Raw genomic sequence first — 20,955 nt, forward strand, 5'->3', positions numbered from 1 at the left:
TTCCTTAGAAAAACACACTGACAAATGTTATTCCATGGCCTCACATAAAACAATTACAATATTTAAAAAGTATTACTCCCAAAAATATACCATATGAACATAAATAAAACAATTAGTATTGCTGGATGTTTTATCCTGTAATCTGAAGCGCATAACAAAACGACACGGTGACAAACTGGCACCTGATTGGCTAAAGATGGGTAGTAGGGTTTGTGGTCAAGTGATTGGAAGAGTAGAAGGTGTGTTTATGTGTTTGTTTGTGTGTATTTGTGTGATATCCAAGAGTCTGGATGAGAAATCATCTGGAGTTCAGTCTTGGAGCCGTCTGGTGAAAATGTAAAAGAGAACACGGTCACATCAAGGTGAAATAAAAGTGACAACACCATTTTTTTCTATGAGGATTTTGCCTAACAGGGTGTATTTCATCTCATATTTAGTGCCGGTTGACTGAGGAAACTGTCTAGAAACTAAACATGAATTTGAACTCCAAATATCCATGATATCTCTTTATAACATAGCTTGCTTCTTATACGTGGCATTGTGGTTACTACTGACCAATGCAAAGGTAAGGATTATTTAAGTACAAATCAGATCTGTATATTTTTTAACCTCTGATGACCTGGCGTCCACATGTGTGGACATCACATGTTTGGTTGTCAAAGACTACAATGTTAAATTTTGGAGTACAGGGGCCTGGCGTCCACTTATGATGTGGACATGATTTTTCTCATAAACTACATAATGTAAAAAAGATATTCTTTGTTTTTACACTCATCAGGTCCCACCCAATTAGCCTAAATAGAGAAAGTAAAAATGCATGCCTTACAAGAGTTTGGGTCTTAAGAGGTTAAAAAAAAAGATAAATTAACCACTCACCACAGATAGGTGTCCATTTTTAGCCTTAGCCACCAATAGCTCTGATCCAGGGGTGAAGTCGATGAATCCTTCTTTACCTTGTCCCACTGTATATTTAATACTGGAGGGGAAAAAAGGATGTTTAGGTATATGGAGTGGCAAAAAGGGGGTTCATCATAAATATCACGGCAATATTAAGGTCATTCATGCTGAAAAGTTTCATCTGCTTTAGTAGTTGGTGGCATTATTCTGACAAGAAACGTTTTGTCATTCAAGGTTGCATCCAGAGAAGAAATGTAGCTCTTGAAATTCACTGGCTTTCTACAAAGAAAACTTGCCAGGGCTAGCAGTGGAAAAACCCACCAATGTGTTGCTTTTCGCATCTAATCTCATTTTTTGAACCGCTTCATCCTCACTAGGGTCGTGGGGGGTGCTGGAGCCAAGCCCAGCCGCCTCCTGGCCAGAGGTGGTGGCCAGCCAATCGCAGGGCACAAGGAGACGGACAACCATGCACACTCCCACCCATATCTTGGGGCAATTTTGAGTGTCCAGTCAGTCTGCTATGGATGTTTTTGGAATGTGGGAGGAAACCGGAGTACCCGGAGGAAACCCACGCAGGCCCGGGGAGAACATGCAAACTCCACACAGATGGACATGACCTGGATTTGAACCCAGGACCCCAGAGCTGTGAGGGCGACGCGTTAACCACTTGGTGCACGTGTTGCTTTTCTTTTTTAAAAAAAGTAGCTCCAAACAACTGCTGTATAGTTGCTTTTTGCTCCTTTAATTTTATAACACAAATACTTTTTGTCCTTTTAATGACAAAAGCTTCTCTGCATTTTAATCCCTCAGGAGCTAAATATGTAATGTAAATAGCTCTTTATCTAACTTATGTATGCAAGAATACATACAGACGATGATGTAATATTGACTCTCACAGCTGGTTCCCTAAGTTCTTACCTGCCCTGATTGATGTTGATGTTGTTTACTTTGTCAGCGCATATGGCGATCTTGGTCAAGGTCTCAATCACGTGGTCACTTTGTAGAACCACATCTCCCTGTGGAATTTAGGCCAATATGAAGAAAGTATTGTGTTGCGAAGAACACATTCCGTCCAAGACTTGTACACAGTACCTTCTGTTTGTTGTCTTCACTGGGCACGTGCAGAACAAACAGACCATCGCTGAGAGAGCTCACAGAGATACCTGCAAATAAAGTCTGATTATATCTAAGGCGGTGCCAACAGAAAATAGGAATGCCTATTTTCCAGACTATAAAGCCCTCTTATTTTTCATATTTCGGCTAGATCTTTGCACGACTTTATTTAATGTTAAAAGATAATTGTACATGTTCCTAACTGTTATATCACAGTGTTTGACTAACATAACAAACCATAAGTCGCAAAAGTGCGCTCTTGGTTGGAAAATATGAAACACTAAAAAATAGTGTTAGACATGATATTTGTTTATATTTGATATATTAATTATTCATTCACCAGCACCTGCAGCTTCAGCAGGGATGCCCAGCCACTTGGTGCAGCTATTTGAGGGGGTTATTAATCCAACCAGTTTAATAATGATTATATGATATGCCAATAGGGTGTATTTCTCATGAATTCAAAAGTTAATTTTCAATCATACCAGCTGCAAACAGGTCTGTGAATGTAACCGAGGTAACCAAAGCCAGAAGTTAATGTAGAATAGCTGAAGCCAATTGTTTTGAACTGCTATTTTGTTTTCAATGTAATACTAGTTACTAAGTTCACTTGCCTAAGACAAAGGACAGATGCCATTTTTCCATTAAAATGTGACAGACGTTTTTTTTCTTCATCTTGATGCATTTTTTGACAATATAGCGACTTGTAAAACTCCACAGAGACTTAATGTCTGAAAAATATGGTACTCGGTACTATGGTACTAACCTTTCAAAACATCATAGTTAATGCGTTGCTTGAGCTTGGCATCCTCGACAATAATGGCACAGTTTGCTGTGAGAAGCAGCTGACGTGGGCGAGCTTTGTAGCCCTTCCGGTCGTACTTTGTGACTGGCACTGCATACTACAGTAGAAATAGGATGGGTTTTATGTATAAGAAATTGTGTAGACCCTGTAGTCCAAAAATGAAGTAGACTCCACAAACCTTCAACTTCTCAGTTCCAAGTGTCTGCAGGACTTTGGGATTTATATTTTCGCCATCTGAACAGAGTTAACGAGTCACTAAAGTTATCTTCTGTACAATTCATGAATATGCCAACATCGGTTTGAAGGTACTTGCCTAGTCTTGTGCTGACAAACAACTTTGGCACACTCTGTGGGTAGTTGTCCTTCTTTTCCTTGAATATTTCGCTTGCGATCATCTTTTGCTCCATCTAGACAGGATACAGCAATAAATTTGACGATCAGATACAATGATTAACTCGAATGACGACAATGTGACAGCTAACTCATCAAGCATCACCTGGTGTTTCCATTCAGAGCTGATCTTTTTGCAGTAGATCCACACCATGTTCTGCATGCACAACTTGCGCAAATGTTCGGACGCCTAACAAGAAAAACAGTTGGTGTGGTCAGGTCAGGTTTGCGCCCCCTTTCCTCCCTAAAATGTACGTTTTTGTTTGTTTGTTTTTTTATACTACCATCCCTAAGAAGCCTGTAATATATATTTTGGGTAATCTAATTATTTATTATCCTCAAAGCAGTCCCTAATTATCTGTATGGCTGATGGCTACTTTCTTTGTTTGCGACCATTTTCCCTTGAATTTTACGTTTGTCTTTGAGCAAAGGACACTTCTTTCACTACCAAATAATTGAAAGTGAGTGTTATGCTAAATTACGTGTGGGTAAGCAATTCATACCTCTTTAAGAGCTGCTGGTGGCGTCGGCCAGCTTTTGTCCAGAACGGTCTTTGGCAGGTTTCTGCGGAGGGTCATGAGGAAGGAATAGCGCACGTAATCCAGGAAATACTCATTCTCTGGACAACGCTCCTTGTGGCGGTAAATGAAGCCTTTGATAAACCTAGGTGTGATAATAAGAAATCTCAATCCACTGATTTAAAAATTGAATTTGTTCAGGGATTTGTTGTCTGATTTACACATTAGCAAATCAATTTTCCCCATTGAAATGAGCTCAAATACATTTCATGTGTTTAACCCCCCTAAATAAAGTTATTTATTTGACTATCTTGTCCGCCTACCTGCGAATGGTGTCAGCAGCCTGGCGTCTGCGTTGTGCTCTCCTTCTGGCTAAGATCCCCCTCCACCAAGCCTGAATAGCAATAGCTGATAGACACACAAGAAATGTTTTCAAAGTAGTTCAATGAGAAGGTACGAAGAACTTCAGGAGAAGACAAAAGCAGTGTATAAATAAACCATTTCTCACCTGAAGTTCGTAGTTTTTGGTACTTGGACTTTTGGCGGTAGCCCCTCCATCCTGCTTGCAATTTGGTGGCTGTGGTTGGACAGCGGGCAAAAAGATGGATTCAATTCAAGATGCAATATATCTATTTCACTGTTTACGCAAAGATATGGTTTGGCTGCAAAATTATGACCAATTCTGTAATGCATGGTTCACCACTTTTTACAATTTCATTTGTTGTATGCTACTTTAAAATTGCGTGCAAAACTTTGGGGGGGGATCATCTTCAGATTTAGAGTGGTATAATGTAAAAGTGTTCTAACTATTGTGACTGTTTGATGTATTGTAATTATTGTCAAGGGGTTCTCACCAAGACTATGTTTTCTGGTCTCTAGTGCTTCCTCTGTAGAAAATAAGGTCTTTGGGAATCGGATGAAAATCTTTGATCTGCAAAAAAAAAGGAGTTAAATCTAAAGTATATTCAAGATTTTCACATTTATGACCTGATCATGCCTTTCGTTCACTTATTTGATCACGTATGTATGTCAGTGTGTTTTAATGACCTGCCCAGTTTGTAGTCTTCAGGTTTATATCCCAGATATTTGACCAACGTAGCGACTCCGTCAGACTGTTTGCCCTGCCAATTTGGCCAAGTGTCTGGACACAGGGACTTGTACCTAAATAGAATAGAACAATAGATTTGTACAGTTGACTCATCAAGGAAGCAATGGATTAAAAATATCAAACTATTAAGTGTGTACATACCACAACAAAAAATAATATTATAATTTAAATGTCTCAATAATGAAGGCAGCATGCAATTACATAGCGCTTGAAGTATATTTGTAATACGTATATTACAAAATAGGCACATGAGAAGCGTATACATTGAGTGAACAGTAAGCATGATGGATGGGGAAAAATTACGGTTTGTTAATAGATTCAAGGCTAGAGAATGTGTGGGTGTCATTTCAGAGAATGAACTAGGAGCAAGTTTTCAGGGATTCTTCTCAAATTTACAATAAGTAGCAGCCAATGTGTAATGTAATGTAATTTTCAAGATGCTAAAAGACAATTAGATTATTCTGCCCATTTGTTCAATTTAGTACATGGTTGCATCCGTTCTGGCTATTGGCTCAAAACGCATATATGTATTGGAGAATGATATCTTAACAATTGAACAAAAACTAAAATCTACTAATCACCTCTGCAGGAAGACCTCGTAGCGCCGTCTGTAAGCAAAGCCGGCCCGTCTCACCCTCAGATTCTCCATTAATCCCAGATACTTGACCTGGTGACGTATCAGAACATCGTCAAAGCGACCTGGCAATGAGAGGAGGGGGAAATAAAGGTCAGGTTTAGGTCATCATAGTCTGAGAAAAATGTAAAGCCAATTGAAAAGAATGAACAAGCAAAAATCAGCAGTAGGGGTGACAAAGAGAAACAGTGTGATATGACAAAAGGACAACTATATGGGGCAAACAAAGACCAGTGCTATGATGACGACAGGGAGAGTATAAACAGTGGCTAGTGATGTGAAGGTAGTGTTTGGGTTGGAACTACCATAAACACTGGCTTAACATGACATCTATGACAAAAATATAAGTTGCTAAATTAATTTTACAAGGGTAACGTGTTGTGAGTTACAAACTGTTTGTTAGAACGACATGAATATTTATTTTCCAAAAACATAGTGGGCCGCCGGTGGGCTTCTTTACCACCATGCTTTTTTTTCCAAAAAAAACCCTCAGAGCTTATCAATTATTGCAATCAACTGAATAAAATTCTCAAACCCACTGAATAAATGAGTCATAAAAAAAATAAATCCCTTGTGGCTGTGTTAATTGGAGAGAAAAGGCATTGCTTTACAGTGTTTATATATATTAAAACAAATGAACTTTCAGTACATTCCAGTACATCCTGTGATAATCGAAGAATACAAAAAGTGATCATATGGACAGAAATAAGTGATATGAGCTATATCCACGATGTAATACTTTGTTTTCAAGACAAAGCCAATAGCTCGCTTGCCGGCCCTAAATATCTCAAATTAAAAAAAAAAATCTGACTACATACTTGCTTGCTTGGAGTCATTGGGCTTGATGCAGCGGACATATGATGGCTCCTTAGACATGAGGATCTCCATGAGTTTTGCCAGACTGGCCTTAAACTGGGTCGCCGCCTGAAAAAAGCAGCCAAAAGCAAGGCAGAAAAAGGAGAAAGATGGTAAATCTGACAAGTCTAATCTAAATCTAGTGCAAAAGATGCTCAAGAGATGACAGCGGGAATAAAAGTTGGATGGGTCTACAATGAGAGAAAAGATGCTGACGTCAAAAAGACGGAGAGGACACAAGCTGTGACAGAGAGAGTGAGCATTGGCTCTCGTGGACGAGAAGGCTCTTCCCTCGCCAGCCAATGACAGGACGCTTTTCATTTCAGTGTGGGTGTATGTGAAGGCCATTCTTCAGTGCGTAGGCAGTAAAAGACAGACCCCATAAGTAAACCCACTCAACATTGAGAGGGAGCACATTTATGCATGCTTTACTGTGGTGGGAAAGTATGTTGGGATGTATCAGAGTGACAGCCGTTACCGTGTCAGGACGTTTCTTGTCACTCAGCTCGTCCCTCTCAAAACACTGGTTTAGGATCTTGTTCTCCGACATGCACATAACCTTTCAAGAGAAATTAGGAAGGACATTAATTACCAAAGCAGACAGAAACCTGCTAATTAAATATTGATGTTGTTACTCTATCAACCGGCTTTACCTCTTTTAAATTCCTGAAGAGCAGGTCGTTGTTCTTGTCCAGAAAACCTAAAGAGAGGATTCATTTAGAGTTGAGTTGGATTCAAGCACAAACCTTTGGATTTACCTGTTTGATATCATTTTTCTATAATATCCCCACAAAGACACACAGAACAGTTGTTGGACATCGACATCAACACAAGAGCACTTAAAAAGGTAATTGTGCAGTTTATGTTAATCCTAAAATTCCAAACAAGGCCAAATATCTCTCACTATGCGTGAGTAGTGTAATTACCATTAACATTGTAGTTGACCTCTCCAGCATAATGCAACAGACGGAATTCCTCGCGACCCATTATCTTCCGTGTCTTTCCATCAGCAAGCTTGTGACTGCAAGAAACCATACACATACATTTAATATTCATTTTAAATTTGCCATAAATAGGCTGTAACAATACGCACAAGGATGATTATATTTTAGTCATTAAAGCATTATTTTGCTTGATAAAAGAGTCTCGTCAACAATTTAGCTTCAAAGTATTTGTATTCACATTATGTTCAGGATGATTATGATGATATTGAGTTAAATGTTAATAATATAATGTTATTTAAATAAAATAATTTTCAATTAAAAAAAAAACTTAGTATTCTTCAGGTTTTAGGTCAAAAATGATGAGATCAATAAAATGTGTCTATTGTTACAGCCCCAACGAGAATGTAGAAATTGAACTGACGTGACAAAGTGGGCATGACCTCCCACGGTGTCCTCCAGCTTCTCCAGGAAAGTCATGTCACTAGCATCTCCAGGTCGCAGACACTCTTCATCCTGTAGTAGGAATGACAGGAGGATATCAAGTGATTTGTATTACTAAAAGGCCCCACCCATCCATTTCCTCTCACTTCAACAGGGAAGCCTAGACTTCCCTTTCCCCAGCCAATTCATCCCCAAAAGACCCCATTTCAGTCAGTGTTATCAGAAGTACTAATCATTTTCCTCTTACAAGTTTAAGAGAATTCACACTTTTTACATTATGAATGTCAAGTATAATTATGATTGATTGCAGCTAAAGAAAAAGAAAATACAATTATTTTTCCAAATGGATTCTCATTGTATTAAATGGAATGTTCTTGTCGACTTAAAGCCACACTGCAGGAAGTGATGGTGGGACACTGGTTTGTAAAAATGACAAGGTACACACTGTGATGCAAACTACTTTCTTTGCATAGTGAGAAATAATATAAACCTCAGAACCATCTTTCGATGAACCTCGGAACCACTGTTTTTTTAAAGAAAACCAGAAAGTTTTGATGGGGCAGAATACTATGTCAATTATAATAATATCCATTTTTTTTAACTGCAAATGTATTGGTTGCACAGGCAAAGGGCACTTATTTAAGGACAGTGTTTCTGGAGACCAACTTTGTTCCTTAGGAATATGGAAAGTGGCAACCTTTATATGCAGTCAGAAAGCTTTTTCCTAATCGGAATATTGACTGTAACCAGTTAGACCGCTAACACTGCTCATATTCAGTTTTTTAAAAACCCTAATACTATCCCTGGTCATGAATTTCTCTCACCAGAATGGATATGATGCCCTTGAACTTCTCCTCCACCAGGTCACAGATGATTTTGTTGTTGAAGTACTGCACCGGCTCCCACTAGAAAGAGAAGCAATGCATTGAATTCTGAAACTCAGTCAAAATAAATTGAATTCCGTACTAGAGAGTACATACAAATATATGCAAATATGCTATTTATATACGTTTCCTAGTGGTACTTCCTTTACAAAAAAAGCTTGCTTTTGTTTTATGTAATGAAGGAAAAAAAGTTCTACAAACCAGTTAGCTGAGGATCTGAATTATTAAGTAGTATGTGTGTAAAAGGGGACTCACGGTAATGCCCTCAGCTTCGTACTCCTCCTGCTCCGACTTAAGGGTGAGCTCAATGAAGAGCTGTTGTAGCTTTTCATTACAGTAGTTGATACAGAACTGCTCAAAGCTGTAACATAACAGTGACACCAACACAATGAGACCCATGAAGTGTTTTATTATCATTAAATTAAAACATGTAACCCAATTCTAAAAAATGTGAAATTACGGTTATTCAGGTTAAGATTCACCCTAAAAATAGTACTGGTACATCACACTAGTTTTACCATACCATGGGGAGCAAAGTTTACAAACTACTACGAGAAAATAATCAAGGGCCTCATACGCCCTGTGATAACTTACTGCATGCACTTTACCATTAGTAAGATGACTTTTGTAAAACTATTTTTTAGACCAAAACGTTTCTAGCAAAATATTTTTTTACCTGTTGTGTTGGAAGACCTCAAAGCCATAGATGTCCAGCAGCCCAATAACAGAGTAGTGCTTATATGAGTCATCCTGTAAGACAGAATAAGGCTCTTTAACAAATGCAAACTTGAACTTAAACTATAAATATGAACCACAAAAACGTGGCATTCTGACAGAGATGTGTAGACATTAAACAGTAAGTGTGGTTGACAAAAATGTAGTATCTAAAGTATGTACGACGTTACTGCTCTGCTGCCATAAAATAGTTCAGTAGTTAGTCTTAACATTGTAAATAATGTCCACAAGATGGCGTTCTGGTGTAAAAAAAAAAATCACTGCAGTCAAGTTACAGTGGTTTAAAAGTGCTAAAATAGTGTTTCTACTCGTAGTTGCTGGTATACCGTGTAAGCCAGAGAAGTGTTGATCTTGTTGACAAGCCATGTGAAAGTGCGCCCATAGACTGCCTTTGACAAAGCATCGCGAGCAGAGGAGGCCTGTTCTAGGTTTAGTGGGCTGATCAGCTGATGAAAAATGACATAAAAGACTTTAAATATAGCGACAGTGTTCACATTTCAAATACAAAAGCTTGTCACACATCTGCATTGTGGTGAATGTGCATCTAATCCTACCTCCTCTCCCTTGGCGATTATCTTTTTGTTTGTGAGTGCCTCCGTCAGCACGGCCACATTTACACCTAACAACTGGAGAGACATAACATCATTAGGGGCCACAATAAAAGCCACATAAGTGACAACCATAAATAAAGCATCATAATAATGGTCACATTTTGTAAATGCTCATGAAACCTGTTTGCTGTAACGCCTTACCCTTGCTAAGTACTTGATCTGTGTGTCAGAAGTGATGCAGGCGATGCCATCCTCACCACCATACTGAACATTCCCCAGGTGAAGTACACTGGCGATTATATTTAACAACTCCTGCAAAGGAAAGTGAGGGAAATTAAGTACAATAAGCATAGCGAACAAATTTAGGGAATGGAAATGAAGAGGGAGAAGGGTGAAAAGGGAAGGAAATAAACTTAAGAGTGATGAGAGTATGATTATGAAAAACTTGGCCTACATTTTTTTTTGATAAAGCAACTGTATCTTAACAAAGATTGAGTATACTAGTAGTTACAGTACATAATTATTTAAAGGATGTGAATTTGATTTGTATTCCTTCCAACAAAGGTGGAGTGCAATCACCACTAGATTGATATGTAAATATGATTATGCTCCAGCAGGAAAAGGCAAAGTTTTATCTTCCTGTCCTCCTCCCTTCCTCTGAATAATTTTTTCAGTGAGCCTCAAGTCTGGAGGCAAGCCCAGACTCATAAACCTGTCAGAAACCGCTCACCAAACCCAAGTTCTCAACACTGAAAAAAATAATAGCTTCACACAATTTCTGTGGCTGATTTCGATATTTTAATCTCTTGACTAAAGCTCATCTGAATGACATTAACACACCTCACAATTGTTGGAGAAAAACTTACAAAGCTGTGATAGATCCACCTTACCTCAACGTCATCCTCATTAAAGCCAATCACAGTTAAGGCCTTCTTCACCACCTTCCAATCACTGCGGTCATTGATGGAGCTCACTTTGGGACAGTTACCCTAATAGAAAACACACACAAATATACTTGTAAAACCCCAATATGTAAATCTGTGCAACCTTTTTTTGCTTGTTAAGTCCAATGTTCTCAAAAGCATGCACAAATCCATTGGGGTGGAAATGTGTGAACATGTAAACACTAATGTATACAAAAACATGATGTCATGCTTGCATTTTTGCCTGTAGACCCATTAACCCCCAAAGGAAATGGGCTAATAGAAAGCCCATTAAGTTGAACTCCCAAAGGGATTCCTTCTCTAACAAACAATCTTATACAAAACTCTCACACTGCTCTTTAGAGCTAAAAACAAAACAAAAAACAAAAACAAAAACTACAAAATCTTCCAAATTTAACATAACTACAACTTTCCTGATCACAACCTTATAAACAGCATATAAAATTGAGGGTGTCAATCTGATGTAGACAAATATTAGATAACTTAGGACCTCTCTTTAGTCCAGACCAAACCTAAAAAGTTAGTGCACACATTTTGGAATGGTGTGAATCCTAACCAGCGAACTATGCTGCACAAAAAGGCAAGTGCAGCATTCTTACTTTGACCAGGTACTGGTACTGCTGCGAGTTTCTCTCTAAGCCGAGGCGTCTGAGCAGGTCTTCTTCCCCTCCCTCGATCAGCTGATAGAAAATGTGAAAGTTCCTCTCGCCATGGTTTTGGTGAACCACACGCGACTTCTCCAACAGGTAATTGATGATGTGACCTCCTACCGGGGCACCCTGTCGACGGGACAAAGGCCAGGGAGACAGGGGAGAGGCAAGTGAGGAGGCGTGGGAGGAGAGATTCAAGCTAGGATACTGACGTGTGGTCGTAACATGCAGGACAGGGTAAATAATGTGGGACCATAAACATAGACACAGGAGTGGAGGAGTAAAAGAGATTACTTTATAAAATATGGACACTGAGCTGGATGACTTGATGCTTACAATCAGTAACTGAATGAAATTCACATGGCTGCCATCATAAATCAGGCTGTCCTGCTCACCTTGAAGTCAAACTGGATATCCATGTACTTGCCAAAGCGACTTGAATTGTCATTACGTAACGTCTTGGCATTGCCAAAGGCCTAAAAAAAGGAAAGACAGGGTTAAGGGTAAGAGTTAAAACACAATGAAAGTAACATAAAGAAGAAAAAGAAAATGACAAGGTCAGAGTCTGAGTGGCATTTGTCACCATAAATTACAAGAGACATCTGGAGAGCACGACAATCATGAAACCAAAAGATTCACCAATAACTTGCAATACTCTAAGTGTGGTTCAAAAAAATAAATCTTAGCATCTCACCTCCAGCACAGGGTTGGACTGTAAAAGGCGGTCTTTGATGGTCTGCACTTGCTCACTGGCAGGACAGGTCACAGCGTAATATTGCAGGATCTTTTTTGAAGCTTCCGTCTTCCCGGCTCCACTCTCCCCAGAAATTAGGATGCATTGGTCTTTCCTCTCCGTCCTCATGGAGCGGTACGAGTTATCTGCCACTGCATAGCTGGTGAAGTTGGGGGATGCAATAAGTTAAGATCTTTTGACAGGCATAATCAGAGACACCCATTTTAAAATACAACTCTTGTTTATGTAAATGTTCATTCTAAAAAGAAGACATACGTAATAACAATCTGCTAAATCCCATTAGCGCTGTACTGGGGATTTTCCGAATTATTTTATACAAAACAGTCATTATGTGACGTCAATTATATCCACACAGTGGAAAAAATGTGAAAAATGTGTATTCATGACATCACGAGGGAAGCTACAAGTGACTAAAGAATCCATAGGTATAAGGATGTTGCAAAAAATATATGTACATTACAGAAAATAACTTTGCAGAACAAAGACAAAATGTCTAGCAATAGCAACAAAGTCAAGAAAATCACATCCAATATTTCTTAACTGATGTAAAACATACTAAAACGTTCCTAAATTGCCTAAATTGTCTATCTACTATGTTATATCATAAAAGTGCAATAATAACATCCATAATATATCAATAATATTTTACTTAGGTGCTGTAGTTTAGATACCTCTTCTATAATGGTCAGAATGTACATCCAATGTAGGGTTTGTTAAGGAAAGAAATATTTTCTGAAAAAGAAGTCAGCCCACCACTAGAGGGCGAAATCATTGCTTAGAGATTCATTGAGCTGCCGAAATGAATGAGCGAGCGAAACCTGCAGCGGGACTCTCAGTTCATTCGCTCGTTTGCGACGGTTCGAGCGAGCCATGTCGGAAGAAAGTGAAGCAACGCAAAATGGATTTGAGCATCACGGCGAGGAGCTGTTGCCTCGCAGGCGGTCATCGTCGGTCATTTGGGCCCATTTTGGATTCAGAGCAAGCGACACTCAGCAAGAAGAAGTCATTTGTAAAGAGTGCGGCAGGGTCGTGCAGGCCCCGCAGGGTAACACAACTAATCTTTTCAATCACTTGAAAACACATCACAAAAACAAACACGAGGAATGTATCAAGGCCAGAGCGACCCTCGCTTCACAAAATCCCTATCAGCCGACCCAGCCGAAAATAGCAGGGACTCAGCCTTTGCACCGGGATACTACTACCCAGTATTCCTCGAGCACACAGAGACACGCCGAAATAACAGACGCAATCGCCTTTTATTTGGCCAAAGACATGTGTCCGATCGATACAGTGAGCAACGAAGGCTTCAGAAAATTGGTCAAAGCACTGGACAATAAATACAACATCCCCTCGCGCAATTTTTTCTCCAAAATGGCATTGCCGGCACTTTATCAGAAATGCCGGGGCCATATAGAGAAGGACATTTTAAATGCCGATTTGTTTGCGATCACGACGGACCTATGGTCGAGCAGAGCCAAGGAGCCCTATCTGTCCATAACCATTCATTTTATAGACGGGGATTTTGAAATGAAAAGCTGGTGTTTGCAGACGTCATTTTTCCTACAAGATAACACGGGGGAAGCTGTCGCCCAGGGATTGCGAGAGGCAATTGCTTCTTGGAACCTACAAGAAGAGAAACTAGTCTGCTTAACAACAGGCAGTCATTATAATGTCGCCAAAGCAGCTATTCTAAATGAATGGCCGAGGCAAGAGTGCTTTGGTTACAGGGTCCACCTAGCAATCGGTGAGTAGCTCAAATAATAATACTACAATAAAAAAAAATGCACTTTGAAATTTTCTGGCATCTACAACTGAAGCGACTGACTACATTCCCACGGATAGAATCTCAAATGATGTCTATTCTAAAAAGAAACATTTACAAACTGCCCAAGTTGTACAACAGATGTATGAAGTAGGTTTTTTTAACATGAGCCATTTTGTTGTCTCTTTATGTATTTATTTATTTATTCATTTTTAGAAAAGGCAATGAGTGACCCAGAGATTGAGCGTGCCGTTGGACTCTGCAAAAAAATTGTCAGCAGTTTCTCCTACAGCTACAGGCTAAGAAAGGAGCTAGCACGGGCTCAAAATGAGCTAAAGCTTCCAGAGCATGGGCTAAAGGTCGAATGCCCCACAAGATGGGGGTCAAAGCAAGCAATGATTGAAAGATTTCTGGAGCAACAGAAGGCCATTCTGAAAGTTTTATCCTCGGAGCAAAAATCAAGACACCTCGTCCCAACGTGGCATGACATTGAGGTCCTAGACGCCATCAACAAAGCACTCCAACCTCTGATTGAGTTTACAGAGGCACTGTTCAGTGAGAAGTATGTCAGCCTGTCTTATGTGAAGCCAGTCCTCCACCTCTTCTGCTCTTTCATCCTCAAAGTAAGTCATGATGTTCCAGATTTAACCAATACCATGAGAACCAAAATCCTCGCTTATTTGCAAGAAAAATATGAGGATTCGGGGACACAAGAGCTACTGGACATGGCCTCGGCTCTTGATCCACGTTTCAAGCTGACCTATGTCACTGAGGACCGCACAAAAGCTATCCAGAGCAGACTCCTTTCTGAGATGGTTGCATCCACAAGCATGGTTAGTGATCTTACGATAATAAAATTCCTAAAAGATTGATGTGCTGTAATCGGAGTGTCTTTCATAGACTGTTCTTTTCTCAATATATTTATCTTGTGCTTTTAAAGGAAATCGATCAATGTGGTGGCACACCAGACGCAGATGACGCTCCCAGTATGTCCAAAAAAAGGAAGTCTGTGGGAAGCTTCTTCAAGATCACTGGGGACTCCGCGGAGAAATTTTCACCTCAACAGGAAGAACAACAAGCTCTATCAGAACTTCAATCTTACCAACAGTGTGCTAACCTCGACAGTGAAGAAAACCCGCTAGACTGGTGGAAAGAACATAAAAGAATCTACCCACGACTTTCAAAGTTAGCAAGAAAGTACTTGTGCATTCCTGCAACTAATTCTCCATCAGAGAGTGTCATAAACACTGGGGGGAATGTAGTGACCTGCCTTCGCTCATCCCTCAAGCCAGTAGCGATTGACAGGATGGTTTTTCTTGCTAAAAACCTGTAGGTCAAGGCCTAATCTACGTCTCATCTCATTTTCTAACCCGCTTTATCCTCACTAGGGTCGCGGGGGGTGCTGGAGCCCATCTCAGCTGACTTCGGGCACGAGGTGGGAGACACCCTGAATTGGTGGCCAGCCAATCGCAGGGCACAAGGAGGCAAACAACCATTCACGCTCACTCATACCTGGGTGCATTTTAGAGTGTCCAATCAGCCTATCATGCATGTGTTTGGAATGTGCGAGGAAACCGCAGTACCCAGAGAAAACCAACACAGGCCCGGGGAGAACATGCAAACTCCACACAGGTGGATCGACCTGGATTTGAACCCACGTCCCCCACTGTGAGGCCGACGCGCTAACCATTCATCCCGGGCCGCCCCCTAATGTACATATGTATATAAATAAATAATTTTCTGGACACTGTGTAAGATTCCATTGATTTTTGCTGTTCAGCTGTTAGCATGGAGGTGATATTTTGTGTGTGTGTGTTTTGTATCTAAGCACATTCTGCCGTGCATAAATGTGTATGTGTGTGCAGCCACCAAAGAGCAATCTGAATGTTAACTTGAATAATTGTTGCCAATGAGAAGTGGCAGCCAGGCCTACTTGTGTGGTAAATCTTAAAATAGAGTAGTATGTGTCTTGATTCTCAAATCATGAGATTTTTTTTCCTATGACATTTTTGCTGAAATCAGTGCAGGGGTTTTGTATTGTTGCAGAACATAAATTAAAAGAATGCCATTTGGTATATGCTAAAATATTAACAATATTGTATACTTGCAGTAAAACCGTTCCCAGTCCTTGGTAATTTTATCAACCATAATTCTAAGTTTCATTTATATAAATTTTAAAATACTCTTTAAATGCTTTAAAAAAATACATTTTACAAAGAGTGTAGCCCTACAAATAGTAGTTAGCAGTTAAGCTCCCAGCACATAAATCAGTCATGTCCATCATTGCTGAACTAAAATCTGAAATCTAGTGTGAAATGGGTAGGGGAACCTTATGTAATCACTGGGACACTGCTAAAAATATTGAAATGATAACTAGATGTTTGGGAGATGCTAGTTTCTGACTATATGCTCAACATCTCTTACCCTCATGAATAGTCAGAACAGTGCAGCAGTGGGAGGAGAGAGAAAATAAATCTTACATGTGTGGTGAGACCTCATAGAAGTTGACCCCACGGTACCGCTCCATGTGATTCTTTGTGTAGATCTCCAAGTCTTTATATGGGTTAACAGACACCAGCACTGAGCCGATGTAAGTCTGAAAGAGAAAATACAGTTACATTCCAGGTGCATCTTAACAATACATGAAAATTTGGGATAGTAAAAGTAGAACATGAAAATTTTAACCAAACAGCTTTTAATTAATTTTGAAGGAGCCATGACTGTTAATTGTACACAACATGAATGAAATAAAAAAATAATCCTATTTCACAAGGCATACAGACATACTTCTGAATCTTATTGGAGTGTTTTTTGACAGTTATACAATAAATGCAATTTATTTCTACTTACATAGATGAGATTCTCTTTGAAGCGTTTGCGAAGGTTCTCTATGAAAGAAGCCTCACTCGTGTAGTTCTCCAGCAGGACAAAGTCCTGCACACCCACTCGGTCTCTTGCTGTCAGGGCCGACTCCATCATAGCCCGCACCCCGTCAGTACTCACCACCTAGAAGAGAACAGAGAGGAATTTGTAGCCATTTAGCAGATTATCGGTTTTAGCAAGGGTGTCAGACTTTGAGTTGGTTCGCGGGCCACATTAATGTCAACTCGGTTTCATGTGGGCCGGACCATTTTAGATATAATATTTAGATTTTTTTTATAAATGGATTAAAAGAACTGTATTAAAAGCCCTGAATATTCAGTTTTTATAGATCTAAAACAATGTTTATTTTAGCTTTTTTAAAATATATTTTTAGATTTTACAAAATGATTTTTGAACTAAAAACACAGAAAAAATGATTAAAAAATTACAATTATTGATTTAAAAGGGAAAATCAGGAAATTTAATATACATCTATACTCTTCCTTTTAATTTGATCTAAAACAGACAGTCGGCACATGATTTACTTTCTCAGGCCGCACAAAATGATGTGGCGGCCCAGATTTGGCCCCCGGGCTGCCACTTTGACACCTGTGGGTTATAGTATGCATAGTGATTCATGAGAGGAAAAGATGCAGACAGTGAATCTAAAAAAAAATATGATCTACCATTCAATGAAAAAGGATGATAAATAAATTCTTAAAGGCATTCTTCATTTCACATCATAAAACAGTCCAACATAGTCTTAAACACTAATGACAAAACACAATCATGAAGCAACAGCAGTTAATTCAATTCCAACATACAGTACTGCAGCATCAAATCCTTTCAGATGATCCAATAACATGACTTTCTATTAAGTTTCAAAAAATGAATAAATCACTCACGTGTTCAAAATGGTCAGCATTCAGTAGGCCAAATTTTAAGATGGTAGCTTGGGTTTTTCCCATAATTTTACAAAAGCTTTCTACATCCATGTTTCCAATGTAGCCAATAGGAGCGAAAAGAACAGGGCTTGTTAATGCACCTACACCTTTACTGTACATAATGTGCAGCAGGTGTTGTGTTAATATCCCTAAGGAAAGCCACAAACAGAGAGAACGCAGAGGAGAATGCTTGGGGGAGGAGAGAATTTATTAATTAGAGCTACAAAGTTTAGACTAAGATAAATCAGAATTTAAAAAAAAGATGTGTAGTAAAGTTGAGAATAGAACACTGAAAATAAACAAAGACATTCTTCTTCTGAATTACGTCAATTTGCAACTTATCCTGTCAGCATAAGGGATGGTTATGGTAAATTATAGAACACGTGTCAAAGTGGCGGCCCGGGGGCCAAATCTGGCCCGCCGCATCATTTTGTGTGGCCCGGGAAAGTAAATCATGAGTGCCGACTTTTTGTTTTAGGATCAAATTAAAATGAAGAGTATAGATGTATATTAAATTTCTTGATTTTCCGCCTTTTAAATCAATAATTATACACTTTCAATCATTTTTTTCTGTGTTTTTAGTTCAAAAATAATTTTGTAAAATCTAAAAATATATTAAAAAAAAGCTAAAATAGACATTGTATTAGATCTATAAAAAACTGAATATTCAGGGCTTTTAATCCAGTTCTTTTAATCCATTTATTTAAAAAAATCTAAATATTATATCTAAAATGGTCCGGCCCGCATGAAATCAAGTTGACGTTAATGTGTCCCGCGAACCAACCCGAGTTTGACACCCTTGTTATAGAAGATTGTTTTTATAGCTATGATAAAATATGGATTGGACAGTCATAGCATTATGGAAAATAAATGATCATCCAAGAGTCAGTGTCGCACTAATGTAAGTAATGTCACAGAATTAGTTCATATGTACAATAACTGCTTGTTTATCTCTCCCTAAGATCCCATGAGCTCCGCTGACCTATTGTTTTTTGACACAACATTTCTTTGGAGTCCAAAGTTTCTGCAGCTGTGTCGGTGTTTATCCGTAAACGTGTGTCTATGTAGGGATGCATGCTAGCCCATTTGACCATGAGGTTGCTGTAACAATAAAGCATACAGTGTGGACAAAAATGGGCTGGACTTGCAACTAATCTTATGGCTCTAACTTCCTCATAACATATAGGTTACATAATACACAATTCCCACCAGATCTACAGATCCTTATGCCTCAATCACATGAACATACATATACGTTTCTACTTTTCCAGACACATTATACTGTGCTTGTCTTCAAAACAAAGTGAGTGAAGGATGTGTGCAAGGCACCAGAAGAATGTGATTTCAATGTCAAAACAACACCTCCTCTAAAGACCTAATTTCTTGGTAAGGTTTGCAGCAAAATAAGAGTCTTTTTACACATAAAACATTTTTAAACCCACCCAAAAAGATAGAATCATATTGTAAAATGAAAAAAAAATATTATTGCCTTGCACACCACTCCTTGATCTTACTACTCTTTACATTCTGTCAGTCTAAAACACTTGAATATCGCCCCTTCCCTCTCTCCATGACTTCATAGTTTCCAATGCCCCTTTCAGTGTTTAACTTCCTGACTTAGACGTGACACACCTTACGTACGCCCATTTGCACAAAACACACAAATCCAAAATCTTGAGAACACACCAAGTATGCACCTTTTTGCTTCCTACGTGTCGTAATACTTTCCAAATCCCAAGAAGCAAACCAAGAAACAGCAAAAAGGTAAAAGACCCGTGAAGATCGAGTCCTTCACCTCTACCTTCTCATTTCTAGAAACCACTCTGTATTTATACAACACTTGCCTTTCAAAAGGAAGATTTTTTTAGGCGGGTGTGCATTTTATGGCTTATATACGTATATTACGTTGCAAGCCAGAAAATGAGTGGGAAATTAAACTGTTACTCTATTAGTCAAGTAAATTCATTTAGGCATTTTATCAAGATTTCTGTTGTTGGTTTGGTCAGACGCTGCAGAAACCAACTTCAAAACGCCACCTCAGCTGTCTTAGTTCAGCTAACGCTATCAATAAAAGAGGCAGAATTACCAGTCTTCCACTAACAAGGACAGATTTACAAACAAACTCTGTAGTAACCATTTAATGATGCAGACAAGTCAACTTAGGCATTTATTTGGTTAAGAAAAGGTCTATTCAAGATTCCCTTTTACATTCGGTTTAACAATCTCTCTCTCGTCTTATACTCGCAAAGATAACATGGCTATTTACATCCCAATTTTTCCCCTTTGTGTCAGAATATCTTATCTTTAATTTATTCTTTAGCCTGAGGTGTGTTAAGAGTTATTTTATATTTTTTAATAGGGTCTGAAACAGGTTGAATTCATGACCAAAATGTTCACCTTTGTGGGTAAAGCGAACTATAATAATCTCCCTGAAATGTTACATGGGACATAATGTAGAAAATAAGACGCACAAAGGAATATGGAAGTGGCTGAAAGTAAAAAACATGTTATACCAAAAGGTGAGCCTTATGTTACTTGGTTTCCAGACAGCAAGTAGTTTCCAAAGCAAGTCTGTTTTGACAACATCGCCATACAAAAACACGCCTGCAGTCACTTCAGAAACATCAGCACAATATACAGTGGCCTGAAAAGTTTACACCCGCCCCCAATTTTTTAATGCCGCTATATAAAGTGTTTTTAATTTTTGTTTTTGTAAGATCACGTATTTCTGTCACATAGAGGCCATTTCTAGATTAATGTTTGCGGTGTTCTGTGTTGAGGTTATTGGCGTACACAGTACAATGAAACTGTTAGATACTCAATTTTTGCTTTATATTCAGGGTTTTTTTTAGCTGATAGATTTTTTAAATCCCTACATTTGTACCAAGACGGAGAAAAAGCATCTCAATTTCCTGTCAAATCCTTTTAAATAAAGAAAAGCTGTCCTCAAAGGAAAAATATCAATGCAAAATGAATCCCAAGACACGTCTAACACTGCAATTTCATTTTATGTTTCATGCAAGATTTTTGGTTGTGTTTAAAGACGTCTGAATAAAGTTCATTTAGGATAACAGTAAATAGCCATTGTTCAGGTGATCAGGCTGCTCAAGAAAAGACTGCAAGCCTGAGGATGTGTGGACCAACTCGTGACAACCTACCAAGCA

General features: G+C 38.9%; 2 protein-coding genes across 3 annotated transcripts in view; one reads left to right on the plus strand and one right to left on the minus strand.

Moving 5' to 3' along the window:
* The window catches only part of LOC144083279 (unconventional myosin-Ic-like), a 41,656-nt gene continuing 20,701 nt past the window's right edge, over nt 1-20,955 (minus strand). Inside the window, exons 3-33 of one of the 2 annotated variants that reach the window (XM_077610977.1) lie at nt 16,836-16,991; nt 16,466-16,581; nt 12,164-12,362; nt 11,865-11,945; nt 11,419-11,598; nt 10,766-10,864; nt 10,077-10,187; nt 9,879-9,950; nt 9,651-9,770; nt 9,266-9,339; nt 8,845-8,950; nt 8,530-8,610; nt 7,686-7,777; nt 7,247-7,341; nt 6,974-7,020; nt 6,799-6,879; nt 6,284-6,389; nt 5,413-5,530; nt 4,771-4,884; nt 4,578-4,654; nt 4,232-4,300; nt 4,047-4,131; nt 3,709-3,868; nt 3,312-3,395; nt 3,129-3,222; nt 2,994-3,049; nt 2,777-2,912; nt 1,990-2,060; nt 1,816-1,913; nt 877-976; nt 1-325 (exon numbers count right to left, since the gene is read on the minus strand). In XM_077610977.1, the coding sequence (XP_077467103.1) occupies nt 299-325; nt 877-976; nt 1,816-1,913; nt 1,990-2,060; nt 2,777-2,912; nt 2,994-3,049; nt 3,129-3,222; nt 3,312-3,395; nt 3,709-3,868; nt 4,047-4,131; nt 4,232-4,300; nt 4,578-4,654; nt 4,771-4,884; nt 5,413-5,530; nt 6,284-6,389; nt 6,799-6,879; nt 6,974-7,020; nt 7,247-7,341; nt 7,686-7,777; nt 8,530-8,610; nt 8,845-8,950; nt 9,266-9,339; nt 9,651-9,770; nt 9,879-9,950; nt 10,077-10,187; nt 10,766-10,864; nt 11,419-11,598; nt 11,865-11,945; nt 12,164-12,362; nt 16,466-16,581; nt 16,836-16,991 (3,105 nt within the window). In that variant the 3' untranslated portion in view covers nt 1-298. Of the gene's footprint in view, nt 326-876; nt 977-1,815; nt 1,914-1,989; nt 2,061-2,776; nt 2,913-2,993; nt 3,050-3,128; nt 3,223-3,311; nt 3,396-3,708; nt 3,869-4,046; nt 4,132-4,231; nt 4,301-4,577; nt 4,655-4,770; nt 4,885-5,412; nt 5,531-6,283; nt 6,390-6,798; nt 6,880-6,973; nt 7,021-7,246; nt 7,342-7,685; nt 7,778-8,529; nt 8,611-8,844; nt 8,951-9,265; nt 9,340-9,650; nt 9,771-9,878; nt 9,951-10,076; nt 10,188-10,765; nt 10,865-11,418; nt 11,677-11,864; nt 11,946-12,163; nt 12,363-16,465; nt 16,582-16,835; nt 16,992-20,955 lie in introns of both variants that reach the window. The other variant, XM_077610978.1, reaches the window with a different exon arrangement.
* Nucleotides 13,040-15,735, plus strand: LOC144083280 (E3 SUMO-protein ligase ZBED1). The gene is made up of 3 exons (XM_077610979.1): nt 13,040-13,967; nt 14,202-14,818; nt 14,926-15,735. The coding sequence occupies exons 1-3, from the start codon at nt 13,094-13,096 to the stop codon at nt 15,316-15,318; spliced, it is 1,884 nt and encodes a 627-aa protein (XP_077467105.1). The 5' UTR covers nt 13,040-13,093; the 3' UTR covers nt 15,319-15,735.

Source organism: Stigmatopora argus, chromosome 10 (genome assembly GCF_051989625.1).
Source record: "Stigmatopora argus isolate UIUO_Sarg chromosome 10, RoL_Sarg_1.0, whole genome shotgun sequence".
NCBI lineage: Eukaryota > Metazoa > Chordata > Actinopteri > Syngnathiformes > Syngnathidae > Stigmatopora > Stigmatopora argus.